This window comes from Aspergillus costaricaensis (assembly GCF_003184835.1).
Source record: "Aspergillus costaricaensis CBS 115574 unplaced genomic scaffold BO79scaffold_58, whole genome shotgun sequence".
Lineage (NCBI taxonomy): Eukaryota > Fungi > Ascomycota > Eurotiomycetes > Eurotiales > Aspergillaceae > Aspergillus > Aspergillus costaricensis.
In genome coordinates this window covers 118889-146707 of record NW_020291858.1, presented here as the reverse complement: position 1 = coordinate 146707, position 27819 = coordinate 118889, and the positions used below count along the sequence as shown (strand labels likewise).

Genomic DNA, 27819 nt, shown 5'->3' with positions numbered 1-27819 from the left:
GATGTTGGTGGGATGGTTCTGAGGTTGGAGTTAGATTTGTTGGGATTGTAGAGGAGTAGTGGTGGTGGTGGTAGGGTTGGGTATGTGTAGTGGTTTGTTGGTTGGAGTTGGAGATGGATATGGTGATGGTGTTGTGGAAGTAGATGTAGATGTAGACGCGATGAGGATGTATGTGTGGTGGGATCTTCGATCAAGGGAACCCACACTTCTGCAAAGGAAGGACATTCACTGAGATAAAGAATGGAGATGACAGTAATCTGCAGTTCAGTTCGTATTCTTTGTCTGTCTGCGCGGTATCATCATTGGTTGTCGCACTCGTACTACCCGGCTCGGCCAACAAAGGCTGAATCAAAATCAACAGTGAAGTGAATGAATAGAATTCAGATTCATGATCAGTTAAGTAGTAAGTATAAGTGTAAGTAGTAGTAGTAGTAAGGTAGTGTAATAGTAAATACATCATCAAACAATAGCCTCAATGGCACAAATCAAGGTATCATGTACACGTACAAGAAGCGTCAGTAGAAGTAGGTAAAGGTGAAAGGTAAAAAGCACCCGGTCTATACATGGGGTATGGTATGAATGCAAAGGTCGAAAAGTAATGCAGACCTCACAAAAAGTGAAGTGAAGAAGCGAAAAATAAACTGCAGCACAGCCAAAAGTGATGGTGGCTGCTGCAATGCAATGCAAGCAACGCTCGTAGCAGAGAGCGACCGAACCAAGTCTAGTCGCCAAAGACTGTCGTGAAAAGAAATTATAATATAACTCCGAATGCAAGTTGGTGCAGCAGGAACCGTCGAGTCGAAAGTCGACGATAATCGTTGGAAGGTATCACCCCAGCATCACTGCTGCCAATGCCGTACAGGTCAATCCAATGGCCATGCCAATCCATGGTGTTTGTCCGAGTGTGCCTTCACTGCGTGCGCGCAACGCTTTGGTTTCCCCTGTCGTTGCGGCCAGGCCGATTCTCCCGCTCGCTGGTTCGGGCAGTTGATCCTGCACCCGTGTCGCATCTGTATTATCTTGAACCTCTAGCAGCGTGCGAATCTTCCGTAACTCCGCATGTTGCTCTGCATTCGACAGCATCGGGATCTCAGGCAACGGGGCGGGCGGGTTGGCATTGGGGAGGGACGGCGTAGGAGACACAGCGGGAGGTATTTGAGGATCGGCCTCGACGGCGAGGGCTATCGTCGGAGCGAGACAGAGGAGGATCGTGGAGGTCTTCATCGTGAATGTGTGGAGTGGATATGTGCTAGAATGCGACGAGAAAAGGTTGGTGCGGAGGGAAACAATGCAAGCAAGCAAGGCTGCGGGATTCCAGAACGTGCTGGATCAAAGCGAAGAAAACTCGTGCCAGGAATTATAATCCACCACTTCCAACGATACCAACAATAGCAACGGAAGAATCCAAGTCCCACAGTAACCGAAGTCAAGGTGTAAGCTGAGTCGAGATCTGAAACGGGGAGCGCGACAGATGCGAAGAGTCGAGAGCGCAAAAGAAACGACTGGCTGGTGTGTATCTCCTGAAACCTGTAACGAACAATACAGGAGAAGCAGGCAACGGCAACGACAGTGTATGTGTATGTTAAATAAATTGCAACAGCAACAACAACAACAACCACAGCAACGACCGTCTCCAACAACGACGGGCACAATACAATATAAATAAAGTACAAGCGAGAGCGAGAGTTGCAACAGGAGAGGAAATAAAAAAAGGGACGGACGGGAAAGCAGAAGAAGAAAAGAAGAAGGGGGGAAAAACAGGCGAAACGGCCCAGACGCTGACAGGCCAAGCTGGAACGGGGGGGCCCTGACCCTGGCCTTTGCCAAATTAGTGGAAATTTAATTCGTCTTTAGCGTTTTTTGCGCCGACCTCTCCTCTTCTAGGACAAAGCCCCACTTGCCCAAGTGGCCCCCAATAGATACCTAGTGGGGTTTGCCCAGCCTGCAGTGGCCCGCTATCCTAAATATCTAATTGGCTGTATCCTGCCGTGTCAGCACGGGCTGGGACTAGCGTCAGTTGAAAGGTTGTCTCGTGCCACTTACAGAAGCTTGTCAAGAAGGGCAGCGGTGGAACCAGGGACAATCCCTGTAACCATCGGCATCAGCTTTTGCCCGATTGGGGGAGGGTCTGGCCCGGGTGAACCAATAAGCAGGAGTAGAAACTCCACGCGAGGGCGAGGTTCATTTCCCGCTATTGGGTGAATTGGGGACGGGATGATAAGTTAGTGTAGTGCACTGTATAGGGCAGATAGATACTAGTTACTAGTATGGATGTTAGTAATAAACAGTATTATTTCCCAGTGTATCAGGCTATCTCGATTCCAAGTGAGACATTAATTTGCTTGTTGCTCACCGGCCCTGAAAATGACGAGCTTAAACTGGATTAATGATGATGTGCAAATCCCTCTCATCAACACGGGATGTCGCATCAGCTAACACTTCCCATCTATCATACTTCATTAAAGTCTATCGATCATCACATACTCGGTATCTCACACTTTATTACACACAGTGTCTGCCTCACTCTGCTGCTGCTGCTGCTGCTACCCTCGGGTGGTCCGTGTGCTAATTATAGTCCCGCTCATCACGCTGTTTCTCCGCGACAATCACTTCCACAAGGCAATCAACATCAACACCACACAATGGCTGTGGCGTGGCATGGCTGGCATTCTTTTCTTACGTCGTCACCTCTCACAGCCATCCATGTGGATAATACATCATCCCCAGGGTTTCTCCTCATTGGCATCTGAACTTTTGACAGTTCTATCTATATCTTCCATCTCTATGAACAAAACATCCGATCGGCTGTCCCCCAGCCATCCCGCATGACGTAAACCCCTTCCCTGCCTCCCAAATAAACAAGGCTATCACAACAACAACAACAGCCCCATCAGCAGTGGGATAGCGTCAACATCCACCAGCCTTCTCACTGTTACATACAACATCGTCCTGTTACAACATCTTCCCCCAGTCCGGTGTCACCGTAAACTTTCCACTCAGCTGTCCCATCGCCCACACCTTCTTCTCATCATCCGGGAATTCCTCGTCCGCTGCATTAGGCGGGGTCGACACGATCAACGCTTCTTGGAGAAAGTCCACGGCCGTTGCGCGATCCAGCTCGAAGCTGATTCCTCCCCAGTCCATCGTCACCCGACCCGACGCATGGACGTTCAGCTTGCCGACGCGCCCGGCGCTGAGGCCCCAGTCGGCTGCAGTGACAATCTTGGACGATGTCCCTGTTGCCGTGGCATCCTCCCCACCCTCGAGGATCTCGACGCCATCTTCGCGCTTGACGCCTGTCTGCTCTGACCCACTGGCCTCCGGTGCGCTCTGCCCCGCCATCGTCTCTGTAGCTTCATCCACTGGATTCTCGCTGTTGCCCGGTACCACCAGGTTCGGCGTCATCGGTGGGAATTGCATCAGGAACAGCTGCCCCGCCAACTTGTCCTTGTTGACATCCTCCTCCTCCTGCTCCTTGTCCTTGTCCTCCGTTGTACTGTCCTTCTCCTTATCCTGGTCGTTGGCAACCACAGCAGGGGCCTCTCCCTCTGCCGGGGTGGTGGTCTCCGATTTCTCAGGTTCAGGCTCCTTCTGGAAGAGGTCCTTGACAATCTCCAGGTCCTGCTCGTGTCGCTCGTACTCTTCGATATCCTCCTTCGTGCGTAGTAAACTCTTCGGGTCCTTCACGGCAGCAGGGATCTCCGATTCGGGCTGGGGCGTAGCTTCGTTCGACGGGGGTGTAATTTTCCTGCGCACCTTGACCTTCTGCACCGGCAGCAGTCCATCGTCCGTCGTAGCTGGCTCCTCCGCATGCGGAACATCTGTCATGACCTGATCATCATCATCCGTAGGCTCAGACTTGACCTTGAGCTCTCCCTCCGTAGTAGCCGCAGCATCATCATCAGTCTGCTGCACAAAGAGCGCGCCATCATCCTCCTTCGTCTGCGCCTTCGCCTTCTCCCTCAGCTCCGCCGACTTGCTGGAGCTCGACTCCATATTGACACTGACCGTGCGCTCTTCATGCTCATGTCTCTCAACCCGAATAGGCCGCAACCCCTTCTCCGCATCAGCATACTTGACCGCCGCCTTCCCCTTCTTACTATCAACCATCATCTGCTCCTGATCCTCCTCATCACTATCCAAATTGATCTGGTCAATACTAATGCGCACCTCCCCATCACTCTCATCTGACGAGTAATCGCGAGTCCCCGCCGCCGTATTACCCAGATCAATAACCGACCGACTGCGTCTCGACATAGACGAATGTCTCGAATCATTTCCAAACCGTCCGCCTCTACCCCGACGCCCAGACATCCCCGATCCCAATGGCCCACCCGCAGACCCCAGAGGTCCGCCACGCCCGCGCCCAAACCCACCGCGACCACCAGGACCGCCCTGGTCCCGGCCGCGCTGGATCGCCGCCGCCTCCTTCAGGCGCTCACGATGCCGCTCGGCTTCGAGCTTCTCAATGGCTTCTCGCTCCTCCTTGCTGCGACGGCCGACGGCGCGCGGCTTGTATTTCAGTGTGGGTTTGGCGGGTTCGCCGGGCGCAGCGGGCGCGCCGGGGGGTTTCGCGGCCGGCCCGATGCTGCCGGAGGGTGTGCGTTTCTTGAGCGATTGAAGGCGCTGGACGGGGGCTCGCCCGGAGGCTGATGGGCCGGGCGTGGGAGTCTGAGAGTCGCCGGTGGTGGTGGCGCTGGGCGCGGGACTCGCTGAGGCAGTTGTAGATGCATTGGCGCGGCTGGCTGCGCCGGCTGGTGCTCCTCGTCGGGGAGCACCTTTCGGAGGCATGATGGGTGGATGTGGATGTGGATGATCGATGCGGTGGAAAGGGTGGGATTGAGTAGCGTTGAAGTAGTGTTAAAGTAGGGACGAGCTGGAAGGGTATATAGAGGGTGGCTCGTCCGGAGATAGGGAAGAGGAAAAGTAGAAATGAAAGGCAGGGAGAGGATTGGTAATGAAGTCGAGTGAAGATGAAGATACGGAACTTTTTGGCAGGATCCGCGCCCGCTCGGCGTTGGAGAAAAAAAGGAAATTATCGCCTCAGGCCGCTAATGCGGGGCAACACCAGTCAGCTGGCGCTAACCCGATCCGGACATCACCTCAGATGTTGCTTCAATAATTCTGTCAATTAATGGCAGCCATTCACTGGATGTGATGGATCGCATTGAGTTGGTCTTGAACAATGGGTCTATTCAAATGTAGCGATTACTAGGCTAGAGACTTTCTATTCTGTCTATTGGCTAGCCTTCTACTACCAGCTCGCTTACGGCTCTGCTATGGTTCATAAAATTCAATATATATTTCCTATTGATCACACTAGACCTCTTTGCAAGTTGTAACTCATCTCCAGTTGAAATCAGACGGGCACCAGCAAAGCCATTCAAAATACAACCAAGTAATCCAGATACATCTGCTCTTTCAATGGGGGCCTAAATGAGTGGAGGCGACCCAGGACCGTGGCCGCGAAAACATTGCAGCAACTAACGCCAAAAGACACAACTCAGGAAGCTCAATCAACCCGCTCAGCTCAATCGCTAGACTATCCATGAGAAATAACAGGCCAGGCAGAATGCAGACGGTAATGCGAACTAGGTTGGCGATCCGAGGAGAGAGAGGTAGAGAGGTAGAGAGAGAATGAAGGGAGCGCGGCACTCGTGACTTCGATGCAAGACACAAAGAGAGACGTCGTGCACGAATCCGCCGGTGATGAAGGAAGGACATCCCAAGAGGCAGGCCGGCTCGGGGGAGAGGAAGAGATATTCAGTGATATGATGGGGGAGATTCGGAGAGTTTCAAGATGATCAAGCCAACGGTCCGCGTGGAAAAACTCGTTAAGGAGGGGAAGGATACAATGCACGGAAGAATGTCGATTCGTCTATGTTAAAAGGTGTAATATGTCAGGAGAAATGCAGCCATCCAGGCGCAGCTCATCAATGGTTCGGTACGACCGGTGTGGGCGAAAAGGAAAAAGTGAGTTAGAGGAGCGAGAAATCCGAGAGGTCATGGGCAGACATAGCCATCCTCATTGCTGGGATTGGAATCCAGCTAACGCTTGCGCTTCTTGTTCTTATCCACGCTAGCCGCCGTGGTCACCGGAATAGCGGCCACGATGGACTGCGTCTCGACTCCATTCGGAGTGGCGTCGAATGCTTTCTTGACAGGGACCCCCATGTGGCGACCATAGCGGCCTTTGCGACCGTTTCCTTCGTCTTCGCTGATGCACCCTTCGATGCCGATGCCAGCATCCTTGCATCGGCCGCAAGGGCGTTGCCGATCGCAGCCTTTCTTGCTCTTCCGGCATCGTTGGCAACGCGGCTTGGTCGACAAGTCCTCCTCGTCGGCGGCGAGCTGGTGCTGGAAGTTGACGGACGAAGTCGAGGTTTTGCGGACCGGCACCGGGCTCATCATCTGCGGTGATACCGCCGTTTTCTGAGTCACCGTGGTAGACGTCGCCTTGACTTTACGAGCGGCCCCATTAGCCGCTGGCTTGCTGCTCTTATTCGGACGCACGGGTGCTGGCTTGGGCCCGCGCGCCTTGGTGGAGGTGGCAGCATGGGTGGGCCGAGTCTTCGCCTTCTTGGACTTGGGAGCGTCCCGGTAGAGAGTATCCTCCTCCATATCATGCCTCACCAAGGTGTCGTTCAACTCTTCATGTTGGTAATCCTCATCGTAGCCGTCGTAACTTCCATCAGAGCTGTCAAAGCTGGGAAGGATATCGTCCAGATGCTTGTGTGTGTGCTTGGTGGCCCCGGGTGGGAGCATGGGGCTGGAGTCGAGCCGCTGCTTGGACCGAGCGGGCAGATCATCGTCATCATCGCTGTAGTCATCACCATCGCTGGTTGCGCCCGTCGACGATGCAGCATCAGCGGCACCGCTGAAGGCATCATCAAGCGTGGAGGCAGATGTACGGCCGTGCGAAAAATTGGAAGCGTCTCCCAGACGAATCAATTGCATGGCAACATCCTCGTCGGAGATACAGCTGGCAATGGTAGGATCCGGGGTGGGGAGGATGCCCGGGCCGCCGCCCCGACCAGCCTGGTTGCTATACTGCCCACCAGAGGACTGAGTAGTGGCTCGGTCGCGCAGCCGGTGGCCATGCTCAGGAACCACGGGAGTCGCGTACACAGGATTGCGCACCGGATTGACGTTGTAGATTTGCTCATTGTATCCATAGCTTTGTGGAGACGGCAATGGTTGTTGGTTGTATGGGCGCTGGGTGGGGCGTGCGAAAGGTGAGATGGCCCCTTCCTGACCGATTGACCGGCGTTGGGGCGAGATCGACGACGTGGAGGTTGTAAGCGGGACCTGGGGAGGAACGAACAAAGGCAATTCCTGGAGAGGAGACAAAGAGAGAACATTAGCAAGTCTGGTTCAACAAAGACGGGGCACGAAAAGATGCCTGCCACGAACCGAACTTTCAAACTTGGGCCGCTTCCGGCGGCCATCTTGGAGGATGTTTTCCATGCTGATATCTGAGCTGCCAAACTGCTCGGTGCGGGACTTCTTCGTCCCAGAGTAGCCACCCTCGCTATCGCTATAACCAGGGGTACCCTCCTCGTGGAAGCTGCCATGAGTGCTCGAGCCTCTGCTCTTGTTGCCTACCCGAGACGACTGCTTGTTCTGGGATGCGCTACGACGGCTGCGACCAGACGGGGATATGCTGCGTTTCCGAGCCAGCCGCGACGCCGGCCGAGAAGGTGGTTGGCCGTGTTCCAAGACCTGCGCCGGCGGCATGGCCGGCGGCATCTGGAAGGGCTCCCCTAAGCTGGGACGCTTGCGGGCATCGGCTGGGAGATGCCCATAAAAGCGATCGCCGTAGCCCTCTGTGTACGCCTGGACGGGGATAACCCGCACATAAACAGTCATGTTGTTCCGTAGATTCTCATACCTGGCAATGAGGGTGATACCTTGCTCATCTTCGAAGCTGACACCGCTCGCAGCACCGTCGTAGATGCCATAAAAATTCTTAACCGTAGTCACAATGGAATCCGTTGTGTCATGAGGATAGATCTGTACCCGCATCGGTATGCGGGCCCGGACCTTGGAGTTCTCATCGAGAAGTAGCTCAAAGGCGACGTTCTTAGGAACCGAGCTCCGAGGGGAGGGTTCCTGAGGCGGCGCACGATGGTCGGTGTAGGCAGGCGACTCCCCAGGGGCAGCATGCTGTTCGTAGTGGACAGCCTGCATGGTGGGAGAGTCTGAAGAGAGGTACTACCACACTGCTACTACATTGATGTATGAATCAATCGGGTGTTCGAATTCGGGTGGGAAGAGCGGTCCGGGCGAGAAGAGACAGAGGGTGGGGGGGAAGAGGGAAGCAGGCAGAGACGGGGAGGAATAGGAGGGTATGGGCAAATTCCATCCAAACCTACCACAACAGAGAAACCAGAGGGGTTCAGTTGAAAGATGGACTACCCGCGACAGTTTTTATGGATGTGTTGGATGGCGACTCAAGAGGGTGGTCGGTGGGAGGACGACGGCACCTCAGTCGCAAGAGCCGAGAGCGACGGGAAAGGCAAAGAAAAAGACGGTCGAAAAGCTGGACAACCACCACCACCAAGGTTAGCACAATGTGATGCAAAAGATGTCAATGAGAAAGGACGATGTGTAGAGAAGGGAATCCAGGTTTATTCGATGACGCCGAGACCTCCCCTGTCGAATCCTGATGGGATTGCAGATTGGGAGGAGGAAGAGACGACCCGAAACACTCGGAAGACGATGGATGGCATCAAAGACGTACCGATGGGAAATCAAACCTATTTGTGTAGAGTCGCACCCGAGTATCGGATCCGACGAGATGAGAAAGGAAGGATAGCGATGGTGGTTGAGGGAGTAGGAAGAGGGGTGGGCCGTGGGAGGTGAGTCGTTCTACCAAGCGCTTGGGTATGTCAGCGGTGGCATCACGCAGAGCCGAAGCGAGTCAGGAGAACCAAATGGTCAGGAAAGGGGGAGAGCGGGTGCGAAAGAAGATCAAGATCATGCTAAACGATAGACCGGGACCTACCTGATAGATATGCACCAAAAAATCGAAGGGAAATGGTGGAGTGAGTGGGCGAGAAGAAGTCGGGTTGGGTCGAAGAGAAGGTTGAGGAGGAAGAGAGAGAGAGAGAGAGAGGAAGAGGGAGTGGGCGCTGGATGGATGGATGGATGTGGTTTCACCCAAAGCGAGCAGAGGTGGCCTGGGTCGGTGACAATCCATCCTCTCGAATGCACCCTTTTCCCCCCCACAGACTCCCCCGACTTCCTTCCAGATGCGAATTGATTCTCTATATTCTCCATTCAACCCTTTTTTCCATTTGCGCGTGGCTTTCTTTCATCGCAAAATCCTAAATCGCATTGCGTCCGAACGGACCGGCTTCTATCTGGATCTACGAGATCGGCGACTCTGCCTGGAAGGACTTCTGGTAGAAAATCATGTACAAAGTACCTGTCAGATGAATCGCTAAAACTACACTTTTATATTGCTATAACTTTGGTCATAAAATAATGCCAGTGATGGGGTGAAGGGTGAGTGCAAAGTGCTGTTGGATCTCTGGAGTATCGGCCGGGTGTTGGCGCAAACGACGGCGACATTGTCGATCTGCGACCACAGAGAACAGGTGCAGCAGTACTTTTTGAACTGCCAATCTACGGACAATACAGGAACATACACACGGAAAGAGAATACTTGTGGATTACGATCATAATAATTATTATTATTATTTACTGTTACCATTTAATTCTTTGTGCACCCAACGGAAGAGATGGTTGACCAGATGAAGCGGAGTGGCGTAGGGTTGGCTGGCACTTCCTCAGCGCGGCCACGTCGAATGACACCCCCGATCACATCCCGGCTGCGGAGAGCGAGTGATGGGACGCTCTTCTTCATGTCCGTCCCCATTTCGGGTTTAACTCCTGGGAAGATGGGAAGCAGAATGGCTAAAGAATCAAGTCGTAGCGAATGCTCTAAAAAGAGCGAAATAACCATTGCAGACCAAACAAGCAGCGAAAAGATCCGAAGAATGTTATCCTGGGGAATAAGGTTGGTTCCCTTTTTTTTCCCTACGTGGATGGGCATAAGACGCAATTAAAGACGACCGACCAACTGTCTCCGGAAAGAACTGAACTTGTTCCCCCCCTCTCGCAGCGACCAATTCCCTCAACGCTGGTCGCGCAAGGTTCTTACCATGCTCAATGCTGCCATTCCATTACTCGCGGGGCGTAAGACATGCATGATGGTTTGGATAACCGGTTGAAAGGGCGATCGATGCTCCGGATCTCCATGTTGGGGAAAAGGAAAGGAAATCTCCTCTCTACGGCGCAAATGTCCTCCATGGCCTCAGGCTCATCATCATCCATCACCAATATGTAGACTACTTAGTAATAATCAGTACTCCGTAGTTAGTAGTTAGTATCCAGACATCGCCAGCGCAGAATCCCAGAGAAACAACCAGACCATCATCATCATCACCACCAAACAAAAAAAGCAAAGGAAATACTACTTAACGGAACAGCATGCAATGGAATGAGGGGAGGGCAATCCACCACACCCAACCATCGCTACCGGGGGATGGAGACGAGAACAGTGATTGAGATTAATTGGGCCAGGATGCTGCAACGACACAGAGCCAACAAGCCGACGAGCAACAACGCCCAATTGTTGCCTCGTTTCATGATCTGCGCCTGTCCAGACTCGTCCTTTTACCCCTCCTCGGAAAACGGTGGGCTACGTAAGGATCCCCGTCTTTCCTTCACCAACTTTCGGGCAGGCATAAAGGACTTAGTATTCTTTTGCGACCAGACTGAACTGACAGCAAAGATACTCTCATCATTATCATCCACTAACTTAGCACCTCCAATCCTATGGACTGTCATTTGGCTTCCTGTCCCGCGGGTCCCTAAATCGCATCTGCCAGGCCGGCCATTCCCATGTCTGCAAGGTCCAGTGCAACTTCGCAGCGGCCTGTGAACTAAACCTTCGGAGGGTTCCCTTTGACTGTCAATCCGCTGTTTAACCATGTCTTGCGCGTTGTACTGGGGTCTCTACATAATTTCATCCTGGCCCCAAGCGATCGAATGAGAATGACTGAAGAACAACCAACTGGCGCAACAATGCCGTTAGCCGGGTGGGGGGAAATCAACTGGAAGGAGACTGCATTCCGCAGGGAAGCTGAATGAGGATGACAATAATGGGATCATATATATATATATATATATATATATATATATATATCTACAGCAAGATATAGGCTCTGTCGCTTCTTTCTCTTGTGTTTGTCAAAGTAATAATGTTCATTTCAAATTGAACACAATCCGATCTCGTGCGATCACTCCAATTGTAGAGTTTGGAAGTGTTCCTTATTGAGGCACTCAAAGCGGGGCCTGCTCCAGAGTCAATAACCAGTCCGGCCGGTGCTTCAATAGTCATCATTATGTTGCCCATTTATGTTAGTTAACTAACTGGCTTTGCTATTGTTGTTGGTCAGCCGCCAGGCCAAACACACACCGAAACTTTGCGTATCTTCAATAGTCCGCTTTCACCGTTCGGTTGTCCGCGACACCTCAAATGGCGGCTGGTCGCCAGCAATCCCAGTGTTTCATCCTTTCCATCTTCTCTCTCTTCCTCTACAATGCACAATGGATCACTGCATCAATCAGAGTGAATTTGCGACCATCGCATAACACATACCACCAATACTGGCTATTTCACTGATGGCAAATCCGGTGGAGGTCGGGACTTTTTCGCACACGACCATCGACAAAACCCGCTCTCATGAATCCCGCCGCCTCATGATAGGTACCGCCGGATCCGCGTCCCACAATGGGGGGAAACTTGTGGCTTCCTGGCGAGGTTGGCATTTTGCGCGGGTGTAAACGGGACCCAAAGATCAGTCCAAAGTAAGTGCCAGTTAGAAAACCCGCAAAAAGAGCCAGGCCAAAGATACAAACTGTAAGCCTACAGGAAACATGGATTCCTCATGTCATTGACGGGTTTGCGATTATCATGGCCCGTCATCATTGGCATTACCAGGTTCCAGCTGGAATCTCGACCCGAATGGCCCATCCACTCCATCCTGGTCGAGACGTTTCGCTCAAAGACAATTAGGTGCCCTGCCATGCGACACCGGTGAGCCTGGTTAATAGTGCGATCGGAGGTCCTGGATAATCAGGTTGGTCGCAGGCTGAATTCAACATTCCGGTTGCTCCAACCTCCGCTTCAAGCGTCAAATCCCGGAGCAAAGATGGCAGCTCTCCCGCCCGTTCGGGATCACGTGAACTCGCGTTGGGTGAAGGCCGGCTTCGTGTGACCCGGCGCGTCAAGAACCTGGGGGAATATCTACCATAATTGTCCACCACAACCGTAAGTATAAGCAGGAAGTGCTGTCGTTCTAGAATCGCAAAATAGCCTGCGGTATAAAGCGCTTTTTATAACCAGACATAGCTGGGTTTGGAAGAGAAAGATGGGCAGTAAAGGAATTGATGTGCTTGTGGGAAGACGCGTTAGATGATGTCACCCGCTCTGGGGAGCGAGCAAACAGCGCAAACAGCGGCTGACCTAAGCATGCCATAGCAACCCCCGAAGCGGACTAGCGCGGGTGTTGTTGACGGTAACCAAGTAAGGAAGTGACCGTTTCGGGCAATGCTGGTGGTTGCCCTTGAGATTCAGGTCAAACTCAGCTTTTGTTTGTCCTGCCCTTTCTTCGTTGCTGGTCGCCCTGTCTTTGTCAATGTATTGGTGTTAGTCGTCGTCTTTCAACCAGCCTCTTCCCTCTCGTGGCAGCCAACCTTAACACTCAAACCTGGTCGAACTGGCGCTATCGCTCGAGCCCTTGGCGCGGTTTTGTGTTTGTTTGGGGTCGCATTTTTAGTATAACTTTAGCTGCGACGACCAACTCCTGCGCAGGGCGCAGAGAAGTAAACAACCACCCACCCTTCCCCAAGCTCCCCCAAACACGGTTCTCGAGGCTTCAGAGTACCGCCTCTCTTCATCCAAGATGGATGCAAAGGTACGTTATCTTCCATTGCATGTTCTTCCTGCCTGTCAGCCGTCCAATCGGCTTATAAACATGGCATGCATGTTCACGGTGCTGCACGCGCACTGAGGGTTTAGCCTCCGATTATCCCTTCACCAAGGTCGCGACTTAGTTAATAACACTGAGCTGACGAGATTTATGGCATTAGCCCCAGAGAATTCGCGTCCGTGGTGACGAGAATGCCCCCTTCCCTCTCGCAGCCAACAAGGCCCTTACCCAGAAAAACAAATCCACGCCTGCCTTGTCCACCATGTTCCAGAACGGCGCTAACAAAGGTGCGGCCAAGCGGGCTGCTTTTGGCGATGTCAGCAACACGGCCAAACCAATTGCCGGTCGCGATGATATCTCCCTGGCGGGCAAGAAGCAGACCAAAGGGGCAGAGAAGGCGGCGTTGATCGTCGAGAAGAAGGCCAGCCTGGCGCAGCCAGCTCAGCGGCCCATGTCAATGGCTGGTATGAAAGGCCTCTTGAACAATGTTCCCAACGCCAAACCCATTGAACCTTCCAAGCAAATCGCCTTGCAGCAGCAAACTGCAAATGCGAGAAAGATCTTAAACAAGCGGGCTACAGTATTCAAAGACGCGTCGGAACCGTCTAACAACAAATGCGAAATTACATCCAAGGAAACCAACACCGAACTCGAGGAAGGGGACAACAAGGCATCCCTTGCACAGGCGCCCGCAGCTGCGAAGCGGACCACTACTACGGAGGAACCTACACACGAAGAACCGAAGCCAGTCCTGGAAGACGCCGAAGAGCATTCCATTGTGGACTCTGAGGTGGACGAGACAGAGAAGGCTTTGCTGGAGGTTGATGATGATCATTGCAAGGTCCAGGGTCATAGCGAGGATCCCAAGCCCCACGAGCTTCCCGCTGCGCCGGAGGTTCCTGAACCTAACCGTGTCGCGAAGGCTCATCGTGACTCTGCCTCGACCTCGCATGCACCAGCACAGTCGGAGCCGGAAGATTGGGACGAAGAGGACGAGCATGAGGAGGAAGATGGGTATATCACTGCTCGCTCCTACCGCTCTCGCGGCGAAAATACCACCGGGGGTGCCACCACAGTGCTTTTCCCCAAATTCACCCAGCAAGTCCGACGCGAACTAGCTCTCGCGGAGCAGGTCGTGGAGGCCACACGGACTGAGGAAGACATTGAAGATGAATGGTACGATACAAGCATGGTTGCTGAGTACAGCGAGGAGATTTTCGAATACATGAGAGAACAAGAGGTACGTACTAAGTCTGGAGAAACCTGATCCTATGTAGTTAGATACTTACATGGCCTACAGATCAAGATGCTACCCAATGCTCACTATATGGATAACCAAGCCGAGATCCAATGGTCTATGCGGTCTGTGCTTATGGACTGGGTCGTGCAGGTCCACTATCGGTTCTCGTTGCTTCCCGAGACCCTCTTTCTGTGTGTCAACTACATCGACCGCTTTCTTTCTTGCAAGATCGTGTCCCTGGGCAAACTTCAGCTTGTGGGTGCCACTGCCATCTTCATCGCCGCCAAGTATGAGGAGATCAACTGCCCGTCCGTGCAGGAAATTGTCTACATGGTAGATGGAGGATATTCCATGGACGAGATTCTCAAAGCTGAGCGTTTCATGTTGAGCATGTTGCAGTTCGAGCTGGGATGGCCTGGCCCGATGAGTTTCCTGCGGAGGATCAGCAAGGCCGACGACTACGACTTGGAGACGCGCACTCTTGCCAAGTACTTCTTGGAGATCACCGTCATGGATGAGCGTTTTGTCGGAAGCCCCGCGAGCTTCGTTGCCGCTGGCGCTCACTGCCTGGCTAGGCTCATGCTGCGGAAGGGAACCTGGGTATGTCCTTGACCTGCTGAAGTTCGAAAGAAGTCGTCCTAACATGTTCCCAGACTCCCGCTCACGCCCACTATGCCGGATACACTTACACGCAGCTTCTCCCACTCATTTCTCTCATGGTGGAATGCTGCGAGAACCCTCGCAAGCACCACGGCTCTATCTACGAGAAATTCTCGGACAAACGCTACAAGCGCGCTTCTCTGTTCGTTGAGAACGAGATGAGAAAGGGATTCATTGTCCCAGAGCAGGCCAGAGATAGCTCTTATTCTGATCGCAACGCATCAACTGAACCAGCGCCCTACTGGAAGCGCGCATAGCTTCTTATCTAGTCACTCACGCTGAATCCCTCGACCTCTTCTAACCGCTACCACTTACAGAAAACTCAACCCATCGTCGTCGTTTACTTCTGCATATAGAGCATGAAAATGTCTGACACGGCGCAGGGGTTCAGGGTTTGCTGGCTACACTGACCTGCAACCCGTGCCTGTTGAAAGCTGCTAATATCTGAAAATAAGAGGCGTGAGTGTGCGCAGAAGCTCACGTCGCCAATACCCCAGGATCAAGGTCCTCACACCCTCATTTACCTTTTTTATGATACCAAGACATGTGACGCCTATGGCCATCCATGCAAGATGTAGACCACGCAAGAAAAACCGATGCCGTGATCGGAAATCGGATGTCAGGGAGACGGAGTTCTTTTGCTTTTACTTCATTTCTTTTTTTCTTCTCTATTAATGATTTGCACGACAATTGATTCATGCAAGCAGTCCGGGTTCGGGAGTTAATGGGTCGATGGCTGTCTTTTCTTACAATCCCTTCCTTTACATTTTCTTCATTTCTCTCCTATGTCGTTATGCCCTTGTGTTCTTTTACCTTTCTCGACTATCACGACCTATCTCACGCTCCCGGCAGATTGCTGCTATCCACGGAATCTTCACGACGAACGGCGAGCTCCCCCGAGCATCGCTATAATTCATTGCCCTCTGATTTCCTTTGTTTCGTTGGAAATGACGTTTACCGTTCGTCTATTACCGCATGCATCGTTCTGTGGATTATTATCCAGGTTTATGACCCACCAGTTAATGCCATTGGATCTATCTCTTTAGCTCCAGATTTAGAGGACTATACATCGTAGTATCTAAGAACCTAGGCCGATCAGTAACATCAAATTCATCATGACATTCACCCACATCTACTTTTGCATCATCATCTATCTAGCATCTACACCTTACTATATATCCATACCTCTAGCCCAAGAAATCCTCACCAGTAACCAAAACATCTCACCCTAAAATATATACCCCCACCCCCCTCACTGATCCAACCCATTAAACTCAATCAACCTCTTCACGACCTCAACCACCTTATCCGCCGTCTTCGCCCGATCACCATTCCCGGCACCATCACCGCCATTAGGCTGATCAATCCGCATGGCAATAATCTCATCCAGCATCATCCGCAACCTGGACACCAAAACACCGATCCGAGCCCATCCGCGCAGCCGTAACCATCCATCGACGATTAAGCCGCGACCCGCGGTGTCGAGGTCAATGGATCCGCAGAAGAGGAGGAGGGAGTAGGCGTTGAATGCTATACATATATCATATTAGTATAGTTCCTTAACAGGCGTTGTATAGTAGAGGAATGATTGGGGGCAACTTACGCGTCAAATCACGAATAAACACCTTACTCGTGGCCATTTTGGTAAAGTAGCTGAGATATGCAGATGAGCTGGGGTAGGATTGGGCCGAGAAGCAGACGGAGGAAGGATGGATGAAGACGCGGCCGTTCTCTTGGTTGAAGTATTTGATTGTTCGTGCGTCCGGGTCGATTTCCACGGTGCCTGTGACGGAGCTGGCGAATTTCTTGTCGGGGAAGGAGATTTGTGCGATTTGAGGTTGGAAAGCGCCGGCGATTAGGGCGCGGAGGAGGGGTTTGTTGGTTGCGTTGCGGTTCCAGTGGGAGGATGAGTCTGAGGAGGTGTAGTCGACGGGGAGGAGGCCGGCGTCTTTGAGGGAGGTGAGGAGTTGGGATTTGTTGGAGGAGATGTCGCGGAGGGTTTGGTGGGAGAGGAAGTTGGCGGAGCACCAGGATTGGGTTTGCCAGTAGCCTTGGGCGTTGACGCGGTCGGACCATTGTTGGTAGGCGAGGAGGTCAGTGAGAAGGTCGCCGTCGGCGCCTTTGGAGAAGGAGGCCTTTGCGGCGTTGGCTTCGTCGCGTTTCTCGCGTGGGGAGACGAATGGGCTCTTGACGGTTAGGATGGCGGAGATGGTGACGCAGGCGTCGATGCAGCTGAAGATGGAGCCGTAGACCATCAGCTTTGCGCAGCGGAGGTCCGCTGGGATCATGGAGAGGTAGCGACCCAGGGCGGTTAGTTTGTCGTGGTCGAGAGCGCCGACGCGGTGGAGGAAGTCGAGGGCTCCTTCGACGGCGGTGCTTTCGGGTGGGGTGATGGTGTTGGCTAGGAAGGTGGCGACGTCGTTGATGCCCTTCATGGCTTTGACGGATAGGCAGAGCTGCTCGAGGGGTACTCGACGGATTTCGGGGTCGGGACGCTGTGCCATGTTTGCCTCTGCTTTGCGGGTGTAGAGCTTGTAGCATGTACCGGCGCGGACACGACCGGCACGACCACGTCGTTGTTTGCAGGCTGCTTGGGATGCCCATACTTCTTGCAGTCGGACGATGTTGTCGCGGGGGTCGTAGCTTGTTTCTTTGACTCGGCCGGTGTCGATGACGGCTACGATATCCTCGATTGTGATGGATGTTTCGGCGACGTTGGTTGCTGCGATGACCTTGCGCTTGCCCTTGGGAGGGCTGAGGAAGACGCGCCGTTGTTCAGCTGGGAGGAGAGATGCGTGAAGGGGGAGTGGGTGGGCGTTGGGGATTCTCTTCACAGCGTTCAGGCACCGTTCGATCTCCATCGTTCCGGGGAGGAAGATTAGGATGCCTCCTGGCTGGTCGCCTAGCTGGGCGTCTATGTATCGAACTGTGGAGGCAATCAACTCATAGTTGATTCCCATTCCGAGACTGCGGAGGACCTTGCCAAGGGACTCATCAGCTTGGGCGGATGAGACTGCGTCTTCTTCCTCGTAGTCGCGTTCAGAGAACTCAGGGTAGAACCCTGTGTCGCGGATGATATCGTCCAAGTAGTTGTCTTGCACAGGGAAGGTCCGTCCTGGAATGTTAACAAATCCAACGGACTTGCTACCGCCGAAGTAGTTCATGAAGATGTCGGCATCGAGAGTCGCACTCATGAGAATGACCTTGATGTCTTTCCGATAGCGAAGGACGTCTCTCAGCAGAGCCAGGAGGAAATCAGTGTCGAGACTCCGTTCGTGTACCTCATCCACCACGACGTGGGTGACATCCGCGAGAGAGCTTGCAACATTACCGTCGGGGCCGCTGCCAGATTGCATGCGACGGAGCAGAACACCAGTGGTGACAAATGTGATCTTCGTTGTGCCTGCCTTGGCCTTCGACTCGCCTCGGATGATGTATCCGACCTCGTCACCAACCGACGCACATCGCTCATCGGATACGCGATCAGCGAGACCCAAAGCAGAAATTCTGCGAGGTTGGGTACAGATAATGTTGGCGGCAGCGCCAAGGTCTCGCTTGATCAGATCATCAAGCAGGAATTGGACGGACTGGGTACTCTTTCCACTACCGGTCTCACCAGAGATGATAGTAACCTGGTACTTGTTCACGGCCTGGATGATAGCGTCCTGTGTGTTCCAGGCTGGAAGAGCTTGTCGTTTCCTAGTCATCTCTTGCTGGGCCTTGGTTGCCTGCTTCGCTTCCCAGGCTTCTCTCAGCGCGACGCTTTGCGGCGAGCCCGCCTGCCAGTTTACGTCTCTGTCCTTCTTGCGCGATTGGCGAACAGGGAGTTGAGATACAGATCCGGTGGCAGTTGGAGAAGCAGAGACAGTCGAGATATCTCTCAGACGCCCTGGATTCTCCATAACTTCCGGCAGATGGACCTCCAGCCAGTCCAGGATATTGAATATCATGGGCTCACCGAAGAAGTTCTCCTCAGAGTACTGTACCACCTGGCGTATAGCACTCAGGCGTATGTAAGCTGGAATGCCCTTGGCCAGAATAGAGATAACCGGGACAGATGAGGGATAGTGCGTAGAAGGCCTTTGGAAACGGAATGTCAAAGATTCTGGTAAGTTTGATCCCTCACTCTTTATCTCACAGACTTTAGGCGAAACTCGCTTGTATCGTTCGCCGAAGATAGCCTCCAGGGTTTCTTGCTCTTCTGCCCATAGATCCTCTTCCGCAATGGGCGAAGAGTCGGCAGCAGAACTCGACCCGTGCACCAGTGTGCTTTGGAGGAACTCTGCTGCCGCAAGTTCATCACCCTTTTTGCTATCCAATGTGCGCGAGCACAGGTCAGCAGGGTAGCCGATGGAGGCGAGCCGTTTGATTTTGGCCTCCCTTGCAAGATCATCGCTGGCAAGGCTCACACCGGCGGAGTACCCTTCAGGTAGACACCAACGCGGAAGGTCATCTTCCGGGACGTATATAAGAAGCCATTCCAGGACCTCCTCCCGGTCCTTGCATGTGCTTGTCGCCTCCTCAACGTGGCTGCGCCGGAAGCCCAACTGAGTGAGCTCATCGATAATAGATTTGCGTTCGCGTTCCGGTATCTCCACGTTATAAGGATTCCAAATGGCGTGCTGCCGCAGTATACCCTCAATTTCACGGCGCACTTTACCCCCAAGGTCGACCTTTGGTGCCTGCGACCAGATCTTCTTGCCCCTGTTATCACCGCTAGAGCCCAGTCCCAAGTCGACGGTCTTCTCTGCCTCCTTCGCCTGTGTCTTTTCGCGCTCTTTCCGCTTCTTCTCTAAGTCTGCAGCTGCACTTTCTCGCTCCTGCTTGGCGAGGAACGGATCTGCCTCGTACATCCATCCTTTCCCTCCCTTGGTATCTGCCGATTTGATCTCCGTAAAATCCTCTTTCCAAAGCTTCTTATAGGTGGGCGGAAGCATCATATGAATATTCTTCATGTTACAGACTCGAAATAGGGCATAAGCAGCAGCGAAATGGCGCGCCTCTAATGCCGTAGGTTGCGCAGCGAGATGCTTGTGGGACGGAGGGGGTTTCATAGGAGGGAGTACGACAGTTTCTCGAGTCTTCGGATCGATGCGCTTCAAAATAACGGAGGATACAAAGCCCTCCGAGACTTTAATCTGCGATGTGATAGAATTGTCAGCATGATGAGCCCGTCAATCCTTAGATTTTTGGATAGACGAAGATGGGCCATCATCGGCCATACCATTGTATACTCAGGCTTCTCCCACTTCTGCTTCTGGCAGTGCTCCGCAAGCATATTGACCGGCAGCTTTCCGGTCCATGATGCGCCTCCAATGACCTCCTTTACTGAGGGTTTCTTAGGCTCCTCCGTAGAAGCCTGCGCTTTCTTCGCTGTCTCCGCCGATCGTTCGGCGGCAGCTTTGGCTGCTTTGGTCCCCGGTTTGGGGGCTCCTCCACGGGCGTCGTTCTTTTTCTTGGGGGGCATGATTCCAAAATGACAGATGGTCTAGAGCAGACGCCCGTGGAGTAACTCAGGCCGTTGAGGAGAATCCAAAAAGGTACCTAGAGCACTCCTGGTATTGAAAAGAAGCAAGGGGAGTTTCTGAGACGATTCCGCGGTTGGCTTGTCCCGCACTAGGCCGCTTTGATCCTTTGGGTAGGGCTGCGGGGAGTCGCCGCTGATCGCATTGCATTGCTTCGGCCTCTCCGCATCATAAAGAAAGAGCTCTGAATCTCACCTACAACAGCTCTGTACCACTCACTCATTGCGTTCATCAGCTAGTAACTCAACTCAATGGCCGAATCTCCTACTCTGGAGCTCGACAGTCCCACAGAACAGGATGTCGCGCCCGCAGAAGCGCAACAGCTGCCACCCAAGCCAGCCAAAAGAGACGCCTGTACGCTCCGAACACAAACATCAACTCACACCTCTCCCTCCCCTTGCATACCAGGCGCAGGAACCACTAACTGATCATTCTTATCTCAGTTACAGAACTACTTGCCCCGAAACCTAAACATCCCAAACATGACGATCCCAGCACCTCCTCCAAGCACATACCTTCTACCTCTAAAAGGCGAGCCATCGGTGGCCCCCGAGACGGTCTAGGCGTCTACATCACGAAACCAGAATCTTTCCCCTCCAATGTAGTAGTATACTACGACGACGACTTCGTCGTTATTCACGACATGTTCCCTAAGGCAACCCTCCACCTCCTACTTCTCCCACGAGATCCCCAAAAAACGCGCCTCCATCCTTTCGAAGCCTTCGAGGACGCCGAGTTCCTGGCAAAAGTGAAGAAAGAAACGCAGAAACTCCGCAAACTCGCAGCTGGAGAGCTCAGGCGAATACACGGGAAATACTCGGCGCAGGATAAAGATAGGCAGGATGCGCTTAATGTAGAACCGCCGCTGGAGGAGCTGCCGCCGGGGAGAAACTGGGAGCAGGAGATCATGTGTGGGATTCATGCGCATCCCTCCATGAATCACTTGCATGTGCATGTTATCTCCGTGGATCGGTTCAGCGATCGTCTAAAGCATAGGAAACATTACAATAGCTTTTCTACACCGTTTTTCGTCAATATTGATGATTTTCCGCTCGCGCCGGACGATGTGCGGAGACACCCGGATGAACAAGGCTACTTGCGGAGGGATTTTGTCTGTTGGCGCTGTGGGAAGCAATTTGGAAACAAATTCGCCGAGTTGAAGCTACATTTGAAGGAGGAATTTGATGCATGGAGAAAGCTGTGAGGCGCAGGAACTGCCCGCATGCATGCAGGATGGCATAAGCGACTGGGAGCTAGAGGCACGTTCTGCCATGTTTGGTTGAGCTTCAATTGGCACCTGATGGAGTGATGCGGGGAACCGACGATGAGGTCCCCCTGGCTGATTGCGTGAGCTTCGATTATAAATATCAATTTGAAGTAAATGTACACGCAAATCCAAGGCAGCAATAACTCTCGGTGGGGCCACATTTTCAGTGACCCTTTCCCAAGTCCGCTAGCCTTACTCCGGAGTCGCTGAGAGAACCAACCAAGGCTCCCTCCGACTCCAAGCCCTTCCCAATATCTCCTCACAAAGCACCCATCGACTCAGCACAGTAAGGGCCATTTAGGCACGGTTCTTAGACTTGGCGCCCTTGACCTTCCTAGCCTCAGGACGGTTGATGTGGTGAGCGGGGATCCACTCGGCGTTGTAGGTAGTAGCAGACGAGACAGCAGGGCTGCTGGGAGCCTCAACGGGGGCCTCCTTCTTGGAGGCACCAGCGGACTTCTTGTACTCGGGACCCTTTGCAGCACGGCGCTTCTGGGGGAAGTAGGGAGCGATCCAGACGGTGTAGAAGAAGTAGACGACGCCAGAGAAGCAAGCCAGGAGGAAGAAGTACAGGAAGAGGCTGATAATAATCGGGTTAGCTTAGCCCCATCGACGAGCAGTGAGAATGTTCCTTACATCTGAGGGTCAAAGATGCTGGTCTCCGGCTCAACGACGCTGACAGTGCCGTTGTAGGCGTACAGAGTGAAGAGGTTGCCATTGGTATCAGAGATGACGGAGGCGAGAGTGAGCAGCAAATCCTGGGGGTGCATTTCGGTGGCGAAGCTGTAGCTGACGCTCTCCTGCTGACCGGCCGGGATCTCAACGCTGTAACGGTGCGCAGTCAGGTTGCGAACAATCTGGCTGCTTTCTCCTTCAACCGCCGACAAGGAACCTCCAATGAAGTTCACAGTCACAGGAACTTCATCCTCATTGGCGAAAGTGACCAGTGCCTCAGTCGGGTAGCCATTGACAAGCTTGACACCGAAGATCTCCTCGGAGGCAGGGAAGGAGGCGTGGGCCGTGACCGAAAGCAATTGGGTTTCAGGGAGATCATCCTTCTCAGCAGCATCCTGATAAGATGCGACATCGCGTCAGCAACTCAATTGACTGTGAAACGATAAGAGTCACGCGAGTGGGAACATACCGCCGCGAGACTGCCGCCAATCAAGGCCTGGACAGAAAGGAGAGCCAGGGACAAGAAACCAAAGCGACCCATTGTGAATGGACCGGGAGTTGGGGACGAGAAGAGAAAGGGTGAGGGTGAGGAGAGGGGGAAAGGGTGGGGAAGAGAAAGATCGAAGAGGCGATCGGACCAGAGATGGATGGAGGAAGAAGAGAGGGAGAAGTAAGTAAGAGGGAGAGGAGAAGCAGCAAGAAAGAGAGGAAGGGGAACCGGGCAATTTCTCCACGTAGCCTCAATACTGCCTCAGGTTGGCTGGGATGGTTCCCCATGCGGCGGGCTGACTCAGCCCCAGCTCTCCCCGGCCGGCGGCTCGTGACTGGTTGGCGCCTCATGCGGCTGTTTTGATGGTGACTTGCTCTAGGCTTGTGCCAGTCCAGTTCACTTGTCTCTGTAGATCTCGCACTTTCTTCGTGACTGTACAGTAAATTCACTCCCGATAGTATTGGCTTCCCCGCTGTCTGCCCAATCTGCTACTCTTTTTGGCTCCATAATCTCGATCGTCGCCGTTTCAGCCGCCTACCATCAACCCTTCCCCATTCTCGGTGCTTCTATAGCCTGGCGCTTCCCAAGACCTCTCTCTCACTTGCTATCCCTCTTAAACCATTAGTGCCCAAACCTTACCTAGTCCATCATGACAGCCCCGGAATATCTCGAGCGATATAAACAGCTGGCATCTATAGAACAAGATAAGAATATCCTAATCGAGGTAGCCGCTCAGCATCACAGTATCAAGTGCTCCATGTTGACGTTACACTCCCTGCACCTAGGAACTTTTGCAGCGTGTGACAGAGCTGGAGACTGCCTTCCAGCAAGAGAAACTCGATCATGAACGTGAAACGCGGTTTAATCGTGATATCCAGCTTCATGAAATGGAGTTAATGCAGCATATCGCGAGGATCAAGGCCATTATGGTGGGACCTTCATAGTTCTGCAGCTTGGTCTGTGCTAATGATGCCCGTCCGCTTTTAGGACCGCGAGCCCTTTATAGTCGTGCTACTAGATGGAACTGGCATCATCTTCAAGGACGAGTTCCTACAAAGGGGAGAAGAAGGTGGCAAAGTTGCAGCCAATAAGCTTGCTGTCGCCCTGAAAGACTATGTTGCCAGCAATTTCCCTGGCCTTGATAATCCAAAAATAATCACGAGGATGTACGTTAACTTGAAAGGTCTGAGTGAGATGTGTGTCCGAGGCGTCATTAGCACCGACCCATCATCGATTGAGGGCTTTGCTAAGGGCTTCAACAATGGCCATCCACTGTTCGACCTTGTGGATACTGGACTAGACAACGCACATGACAAGATTGCAGGTACGCATCAAGACTTCCTTGTCCAAGATACTTGCATTGGTATGTTACTCAGGACGATGCGCTGACCTGCTGTCTGCCATCTCTAGAGGCCTTCAAAGTCAACCTGTATAACTGCCACTGTCATCAAATCTTCTTAGGATGCGCCGACACCAACGCATATGCCCAGATCTTGGTGGACATAATGGAAGACATTGACCTAGTAGGAAGAGTAACCTTGATCGAGGGCATCGCCTTTGAAAAAGATCTGGCCAAGATCAAGGCCGCATACAGAGTCTCTCAGTTCCCAGAAATCCTTCGAAATACAAAGATAACACCTGTCTGGGCCCCGTGGAAAGCCGCAGTAGCGTCCAAACCTCCTCTAGCTCTTACTCCACCGCCGAAACCAGGCGCAGTGCCACTGTCACGAACCTCGACCAGCACGTCAACGAACGCTAGTACGTCGATGTCTTCCACTTCTGCCAGGCCATCAACTCCCGGGGATTTCCAAGTGGTGCAATCGAAATCAATTACGCCCGCACGACCCAAGATCGTTGAACGAAACAAATATGGTCAACGTGTAGACCGGGTTGACTTTAAAAGCATCCCGCGAGAAGAGATGAATCGCCTGAAGAAGCTAAAATTATGCAACCTTCATTACCTCCTAGGAGAATGCACAATTGACAACTGTCAGCATGACCACTCGCGCAAGTTGACCAGAAGTGAGCTTTCAGTTTTAACCGCCATCGCCCGCATGACACCCTGCCGATATGGACTAGATTGCGATGACCCGGAATGTACATATGGGCATCGGTGCCCTCACGCAGAGCCCGGGAAAAAAGATTGTTACTGGGGTTCGAATTGTCGTTTTGATCCTGCCGCGCACGGCATCGACACCAATATCGTTAAGTTAACCAAGGTCTAATAGCAGGGGCATAATAATTGGGGAAGCGAGCTCCATTTTCTATTTCAAGTTTGCAGCGTGAAACAGGACCTGCATTGCTCTAGCACAAAAGTTGTATCTTCCTTTGGCCTTTGTAATGGCTTCGCGCAGATGAGATTGGACATTATTTTTCAACAAGTTTTTGGCCCATCAACACCAAGATCCCTGTTTGCTGGCGTGCTTCCTACACTTGATTTTCTACTATCTTGCGCATGGTACATATCTTGATGGATATCCTTAAACTCGGTACTCAATCTGTGAAATTTTCTATCAATATGACATTTTCGCCAATCTCTCACCCGCTAACTATATGCAATTCAATCTATATCTTCGTCGTAGTACTACCATCTTCGGGCTCACATATTTAATATTATTCATTATCTCGGGTTTTGTACATTACTGATTCGATGGAAGCACTATCACATCATTCTTGTTTTTCATACACGAAACCGTGTCTCCAAGACTCACGCCCTTAGATAACTCTAGCACCAAAAGCAGAACAAAGTACCCTATGTATACAACAGCAAACACCACCGTTATTCCCAGAAAGCAGTTTTGCATGCAAAAAGTGTGTTACGATATAGTAGTCATGAACATAGCAAAGCGCCTCTCCCAGCCAAAGCAGTCGTCATGACTACAGCCATTCTCATCATCTTCGTTATTAATGGTGGTGTTCTCCGTATCAGGGCGATGTCTGCAGAGGACACCATATTCTTGGATGCAGCAATTGAAAGGTCTGCATGAAACTGGCCCTAGTTCCTGTTTGCCATCATGCAGGGCCGCTCTCTTTCGCTCCTCGAGGTCGCCCCATAAAATAAAAAGCTTTTCTCGGAGTTCTTTTAAGTCGTGTTGGTTTCGTCTTAGACTAATGGATGTAGGCAAGATTTAAGGTTAGAGGATCGGTCTCACGAGACTTTCATACTTTATGTCAATTATGCAAGGGGTGATCGGCAACACTTACTCGACTGCAGTTAATCCCAATAGATACTCCGCGTCCGGTCCAGCCACAAATAACCTCATCTGTTCTTTTGCTTGGCCTGCGGGTGGAGGAGGGACGCTTTCCACTAGCAGACAAAAGCGCCACTCCCATCTAATGAACCGGTCGGGGTCTCTCTGGGAGGTTCCCTCGCCGGAGGAGTCTTCGGGGACGGAGAAGTCTTCCAGTCGTGGGGGGAAGAAATCGACCACACGAACTGTGGTTCGGTAGCAGAAATTCTGGAAAGGGAAGCGGTACTGTATGTTGTCATATGAGATGTTGTCATGGAGTTTGTTGGAGAGGATCGCTTCGAGGGACATTGTAGGAACAGACGGGTTGCCGGCTATGACTGTCATGGACTGTCAATCGTACGATACCACAGTGGCTATTAACCAGACAGCATGACTCACTGTTCTCATTTGGTGCATATCGCTTGCTGCTTGCTGTTGTGATGGGAACTTGGCCTTCTTCCACCTTTTCAGCTCTCTTTCGCTGTTTCTTGGTGCTTCTCTTGGGAACTTGCTGGGCTTCGTTTTCCGGTTCCCGCTTCCGAGGATTCGCTTTCCAGTATTCCGTCCTACGCTGTAAAAATTGCTCGACAAATGTATCTTTGCGACGGTCCAAGGTATGTACATTCACTGAATTTGGATTCGTGCGGTTTGTGTGAACACTGGCCTCTAAGATCCCATTGATGCGGCTGCGCTTGACATGCACATTGTATAGCTGAATGAGATCGTGATCCTTTAGGTGTTGGCGCGCATACGATGCATGGGGTTCCCAGAGGGTGATTGTGAGGGTCATTCGTCCAACAGGCCCTGTCCATTTCTTCTTGGGTCTTTTTTGATAACCGTAGATATCTCCTTCGGTGCCAAAGCTATTGTCACCGGCATCGTTTATTTGGCGGTCTTCGAGACCATCGTTGGCCGTGTAATCGGTGAAATAGAGGACGACTTTTTCACTGTCGTTGGTATAGATCTTGACGATTTCCCCAACGAGGTCAACATAATTTCGTTCTACAATATCCTTGACAAGTGAGAGCTTCTTGTGCGGATAAGGCTTGGAATTTGGAATTGCAGCCTGGACAATATAGGGGCCACGCGGAGTATCCTGCGCTGGGGCTTTGCGGAAGCCATCGACCGTAGGGAGGCTATTCATCAAATTTAGAGCGTGTATCTTCTCCGAAGGCGATGGCTCAAAGTGTGTAGGGCCACAAAGGGGTGCAGGACTAGACGTGGGATCCGGGTCCAAGCGAAAGATTGCCCAAGGTACTTCTCTGTCCTGGGCAGCGACTCCCAGCGGGTCTCCTTTAAAATTTCTTATCTGCAGTCAAAGAGTCAGTCTGTCACCTATGAAGGGGTCTAATCAAGCCTCACGAACCCACAGATCTCGTATCAGGATCACATCGCGTACTTGGACGGGAGGTAAATGGCTCTCATTGTCTTTGAAATATTTGATTTTCAACCCGTCCCATGTATGTCCATTGTCAAGACCTGAGTCCTTAATGGTAAAGGTGATACAGCTGGACGATCCTCTAGACTTCCAAATTCCTCCGAAGACGTCGACTACGACGCCAATGACACTTACTCTGCCCTGCGCAGAGAGCGCAGTGGACACATCCACGAAGCGAGACATGGTGTGGAAATTACGTTATGTCGCACAATTCATATTGAGCCACAGTAGAACAGAGCCTGATGCATATAATGCATCCACTGCAGGACTGAAACACCGTGAGGTCGGAT

The 27819-nt window shown here is 52.3% G+C and overlaps 12 protein-coding genes across 12 annotated transcripts; 5 read left to right on the top strand and 7 right to left on the bottom strand.

Annotated features, from left to right (window-relative positions):
• Positions 1-393: 393 nt before the first annotated feature.
• Positions 394-1686, bottom strand: BO79DRAFT_212010 (uncharacterized protein). Its single transcript, XM_025683118.1, has one exon. It carries the CDS (start codon positions 1222-1224, stop codon positions 829-831), a length of 396 nt encoding a protein of 131 aa, XP_025534200.1. The 5' UTR covers positions 1225-1686; the 3' UTR covers positions 394-828.
• A 1038-nt stretch (positions 1687-2724) lies between these two features.
• On the bottom strand, positions 2725-4297 carry BO79DRAFT_212008 (putative DNA-directed RNA polymerase III RPC4). Its single transcript, XM_025683117.1, has one exon. It carries the CDS (start codon positions 3994-3996, stop codon positions 2953-2955), a length of 1044 nt encoding a protein of 347 aa, XP_025534199.1. The 5' UTR covers positions 3997-4297; the 3' UTR covers positions 2725-2952.
• Positions 4298-5286: 989 nt separating this feature from the next.
• On the bottom strand, positions 5287-5886 carry BO79DRAFT_69193 (uncharacterized protein). The gene has a single exon (XM_025689618.1). It carries the CDS (start codon positions 5722-5724, stop codon positions 5422-5424), a length of 303 nt encoding a protein of 100 aa, XP_025534198.1. The 5' UTR covers positions 5725-5886; the 3' UTR covers positions 5287-5421.
• BO79DRAFT_69215 (putative C6 finger domain protein) lies at positions 5887-8294 on the bottom strand. The gene is made up of 2 exons (XM_025689619.1): positions 7414-8294; positions 5887-7335 (listed from the first exon to the last, which is right to left on the bottom strand). Exons 1-2 carry the CDS (start codon positions 8188-8190, stop codon positions 6049-6051), a joined length of 2064 nt encoding a protein of 687 aa, XP_025534197.1. The 5' UTR covers positions 8191-8294; the 3' UTR covers positions 5887-6048.
• Positions 8237-9265, top strand: BO79DRAFT_233431 (uncharacterized protein; the record flags this gene model as incomplete). The annotated part of the gene is made up of 4 exons (XM_025684287.1): positions 8237-8302; positions 8428-8628; positions 8840-8960; positions 9015-9265. 4 exons carry the CDS (start codon positions 8237-8239, stop codon positions 9263-9265), a joined length of 639 nt encoding a protein of 212 aa, XP_025534196.1.
• Positions 9266-11567: 2302 nt separating this feature from the next.
• BO79DRAFT_205034 (uncharacterized protein) lies at positions 11568-12328 on the top strand (the record flags this gene model as incomplete). The annotated part of the gene is made up of 4 exons (XM_025681827.1): positions 11568-11880; positions 11945-12059; positions 12115-12118; positions 12153-12328. The coding sequence occupies exons 1-4, from the start codon at positions 11804-11806 to the stop codon at positions 12326-12328; spliced, it is 372 nt and encodes a 123-aa protein (XP_025534195.1). The 5' UTR covers positions 11568-11803.
• A 649-nt stretch (positions 12329-12977) lies between these two features.
• On the top strand, positions 12978-15161 carry BO79DRAFT_260344 (cyclin family protein; the record flags this gene model as incomplete). The annotated part of the gene is made up of 4 exons (XM_025686402.1): positions 12978-12989; positions 13165-14244; positions 14305-14844; positions 14898-15161. 4 exons carry the CDS (start codon positions 12978-12980, stop codon positions 15159-15161), a joined length of 1896 nt encoding a protein of 631 aa, XP_025534194.1.
• A 916-nt stretch (positions 15162-16077) lies between these two features.
• On the bottom strand, positions 16078-20424 carry BO79DRAFT_205029 (RNA helicase). The gene is made up of 3 exons (XM_025681826.1): positions 20129-20424; positions 16508-20042; positions 16078-16434 (listed from the first exon to the last, which is right to left on the bottom strand). The coding sequence occupies exons 1-3, from the start codon at positions 20369-20371 to the stop codon at positions 16157-16159; spliced, it is 4056 nt and encodes a 1351-aa protein (XP_025534193.1). The 5' UTR covers positions 20372-20424; the 3' UTR covers positions 16078-16156.
• Positions 20425-20680: 256 nt separating this feature from the next.
• BO79DRAFT_241279 (DNA 5'-adenosine monophosphate hydrolase) lies at positions 20681-21729 on the top strand (the record flags this gene model as incomplete). Its single annotated transcript, XM_025685101.1, has 2 exons — positions 20681-20783; positions 20873-21729. The coding sequence occupies 2 exons, from the start codon at positions 20681-20683 to the stop codon at positions 21631-21633; spliced, it is 864 nt and encodes a 287-aa protein (XP_025534192.1). The 3' UTR covers positions 21634-21729.
• Positions 21730-21763: 34 nt separating this feature from the next.
• Positions 21764-23052, bottom strand: BO79DRAFT_212003 (putative translocon-associated protein, alpha subunit). The gene is made up of 3 exons (XM_025683116.1): positions 22841-23052; positions 22333-22766; positions 21764-22276 (listed from the first exon to the last, which is right to left on the bottom strand). Exons 1-3 carry the CDS (start codon positions 22910-22912, stop codon positions 21994-21996), a joined length of 789 nt encoding a protein of 262 aa, XP_025534191.1. The 5' UTR covers positions 22913-23052; the 3' UTR covers positions 21764-21993.
• A 252-nt stretch (positions 23053-23304) lies between these two features.
• On the top strand, positions 23305-25351 carry BO79DRAFT_248911 (CCCH zinc finger protein). Its single transcript, XM_025685750.1, has 4 exons — positions 23305-23585; positions 23647-23790; positions 23849-24185; positions 24272-25351. Exons 1-4 carry the CDS (start codon positions 23511-23513, stop codon positions 25084-25086), a joined length of 1371 nt encoding a protein of 456 aa, XP_025534190.1. The 5' UTR covers positions 23305-23510; the 3' UTR covers positions 25087-25351.
• Positions 25352-25677: 326 nt separating this feature from the next.
• Positions 25678-27712, bottom strand: BO79DRAFT_205018 (telomere-binding alpha subunit central domain protein; the record flags this gene model as incomplete). The annotated part of the gene is made up of 4 exons (XM_025681825.1): positions 25678-25969; positions 26066-26429; positions 26491-27400; positions 27458-27712. The coding sequence occupies 4 exons, from the start codon at positions 27710-27712 to the stop codon at positions 25678-25680; spliced, it is 1821 nt and encodes a 606-aa protein (XP_025534189.1).
• Positions 27713-27819: the final 107 nt, after the last annotated feature.